This window comes from Halyomorpha halys, unplaced genomic scaffold (assembly GCF_000696795.3).
Source record: "Halyomorpha halys isolate HHAL.00 unplaced genomic scaffold, Hhal_1.1 Scaffold355.1, whole genome shotgun sequence".
Taxonomy (NCBI): Eukaryota; Metazoa; Arthropoda; class Insecta; order Hemiptera; family Pentatomidae; genus Halyomorpha; species Halyomorpha halys.
In genome coordinates this window covers 431123-433396 of record NW_027110523.1, presented here as the reverse complement: position 1 = coordinate 433396, position 2274 = coordinate 431123, and the positions used below count along the sequence as shown (strand labels likewise).

General features: G+C 33.2%; 2 protein-coding genes across 2 annotated transcripts in view; one reads left to right on the top strand and one right to left on the bottom strand.

The window, feature by feature from the left end:
* Window positions 1-2274, top strand: part of udt (protein undicht) — a 36547-nt gene that overhangs the window by 24277 nt on the left and 9996 nt on the right. The gene's annotated exons all lie outside the window — the stretch shown is intronic.
* Window positions 1037-2274, bottom strand: part of LOC136796074 (uncharacterized) — a 7888-nt gene continuing 6650 nt past the window's right edge. The window contains exon 3 of the mRNA XM_067048675.1: window positions 1037-1232. Within this exon, the coding sequence (XP_066904776.1) occupies window positions 1037-1232 (196 nt within the window). The remainder of the gene's footprint in view (window positions 1233-2274) is intronic.

Genomic DNA, 2274 nt, shown 5'->3' with positions numbered 1-2274 from the left:
TAAACTAAGGTAAAGTGAAGGTAAAAACAGCTAAAATCTTGACCACGGCCAAGTTTACTTTCAGGTGAATTAGATTTTCCTCCATTTACGTAATTATCTGAAAAGCTGTCAATTTAACTCCAAATATGAACTTTACGAACCCCCCTAGAAGAACAAAATGTACGGGATTAGAATGAATGGTTTTTTTTTATCAGTATGGTAATTGTTTCAATTTTAACCACTTTTTTAAATTTGTTTGATATAATTATCTTAAGTCCTCTTCCCCCATTTTGAATAAATATTTTAAAAGTGATGTAGGACCGCTGCTAAATCCGAGTTTTAGTGGGGCGGGTCGGCCGAGAAGGATTGAGGATAAAATCTTTTGCGCAATTGTGACATGTCGTACATCGACCAACATACAAAGTGAGCAGTAAATGTAATTAGACTGATTTTTCTTTTTTTGTTCATCTTCAACTTATTTTCTACCTTCCAAAAATGATTTGTGACAGCGATAAACTTGAGCACGGGATAAAGTATGTTCCCCTTAGGCCTATTTTAACTTTTCAAACGTTGTACTTGCCGATTATTCAAGCTTAAGACCGCGAACGAAGCTTAACGTTCTTAACGCTTCGCTTAAGAAAGCGAATTTAATGACACAACGTTGCTCCAAATTCCGCTTTTCCATTTTTTGTGACGGAAAACCAAAACACAACTTCACTAATAGCAGTTACAAAAATCACTTAGTTAACGGAAGAAGTTGAAACTCGCTCTGAGCTACGGCAGGGTACTGATACACGTACTCTATCAAGGACGACAGCGCAGGGATACCAGATCACTTACAGTTTTGCCAGCCTCATTACTTTCCTGTCACACCTCGTACTCTATAAGTCTCCTATACGCTATAAGTGTCTGTTTCAAAAGTAAGACAAGTAAGGCTGCCATGGAGGGCGGGGTGAGGGGAGGGTCCACGCCCACCATTCGAAGGTTGGAGGAAATTCTTCAATTCAATAAAACTCGAAGATCACAAATATTCATCTGTTGGCATTTCTAAAAAAATTCAAATTGAAAACAAACCTATGAATGCAGCACAAGCGCCTTTTGATTTGTCCCCAAAACCGACACCTGAAGGGTCGGCCGCAAATTTAGGTCCACTTGTACCAACGAATTCAAATAACCCATCCACACGCTTGCGCATGCGCGTATTTGACATTGTTTGGCAAACGCGTAGAGGCACCTTAACTGTATCTCTACTTCTAGAGAGAATATAAAAATGGGAATTGACAAATTACCTTAGTCAACTATCTTTTGTCAATAATAATATGTATTCATTATTACATAGAACAAATTTTTAGTTTATATCATGATTCTATTTTTAGATTACATAATTTGTATGGAGTCTGGTCAGCGTCGGACAGAGAGGATCGATATATTTATTACAGACAATGGTTAAAATAATTTGTTCAAAGGTTATTTTTCAGGCTTGATTTGATGATTCCTCATACAACTTAGTACAATGAAAAAAATAATAAATATTTCTGAAAGAATTTAAACAGACCCTCAAGAAAAAGTTATGCTTCAACTACATACGTAAACTTAGTATCACATTTTCTGCTATGGTGGTTACACAACATAACATTTTATTTTTAATTAGCCAAGAAACATTTTAGATTTATTGCATACAATATAATTATTTTATTGTTGAGGCTTAAAATACTACACTATGATTACTGTTTTATTACCTGTCACTGAACGTTTTAATTATTTTTTTGGTCTTATACCAATGTCGTACTCAGGATCACAACTAGAGGGGAGGGAGGAGTTATAATCAATCAGGTTGTGACATTTCAGCATTGAATAATATATAAAGTTAAATATAATTATAATAGTCCTTTATTAGTTACTACAATCATTTGCTTGACAAAATAATTAATTTTTTTTAAATTAATAATTTTTCCACTTCTAGGGGGAGGACGGCTGCCTGCCTCTGGGTAGGCCCATGTTATAAACTATCATTTTTTTATCTTACAAACTTATTCTTAATAACTAAATATACACATCGCTAATAATTTTTTTTTATTTTCCAATTTGACATAAATACTTGTAAACATAAGAAATATATTATATATTAATAAACATCTGTCACATTTATAATAAATGAATTATTTATTACATTAAACTAAGGGTACTACTAAGAGTTTGATTTTAATTAAAACTAGTTGACCTTTATGGTATTTAATTTTCCTTAATATTTATATTGATGTAATGGCTATGGCAAACAGATATTATAGAACTGCT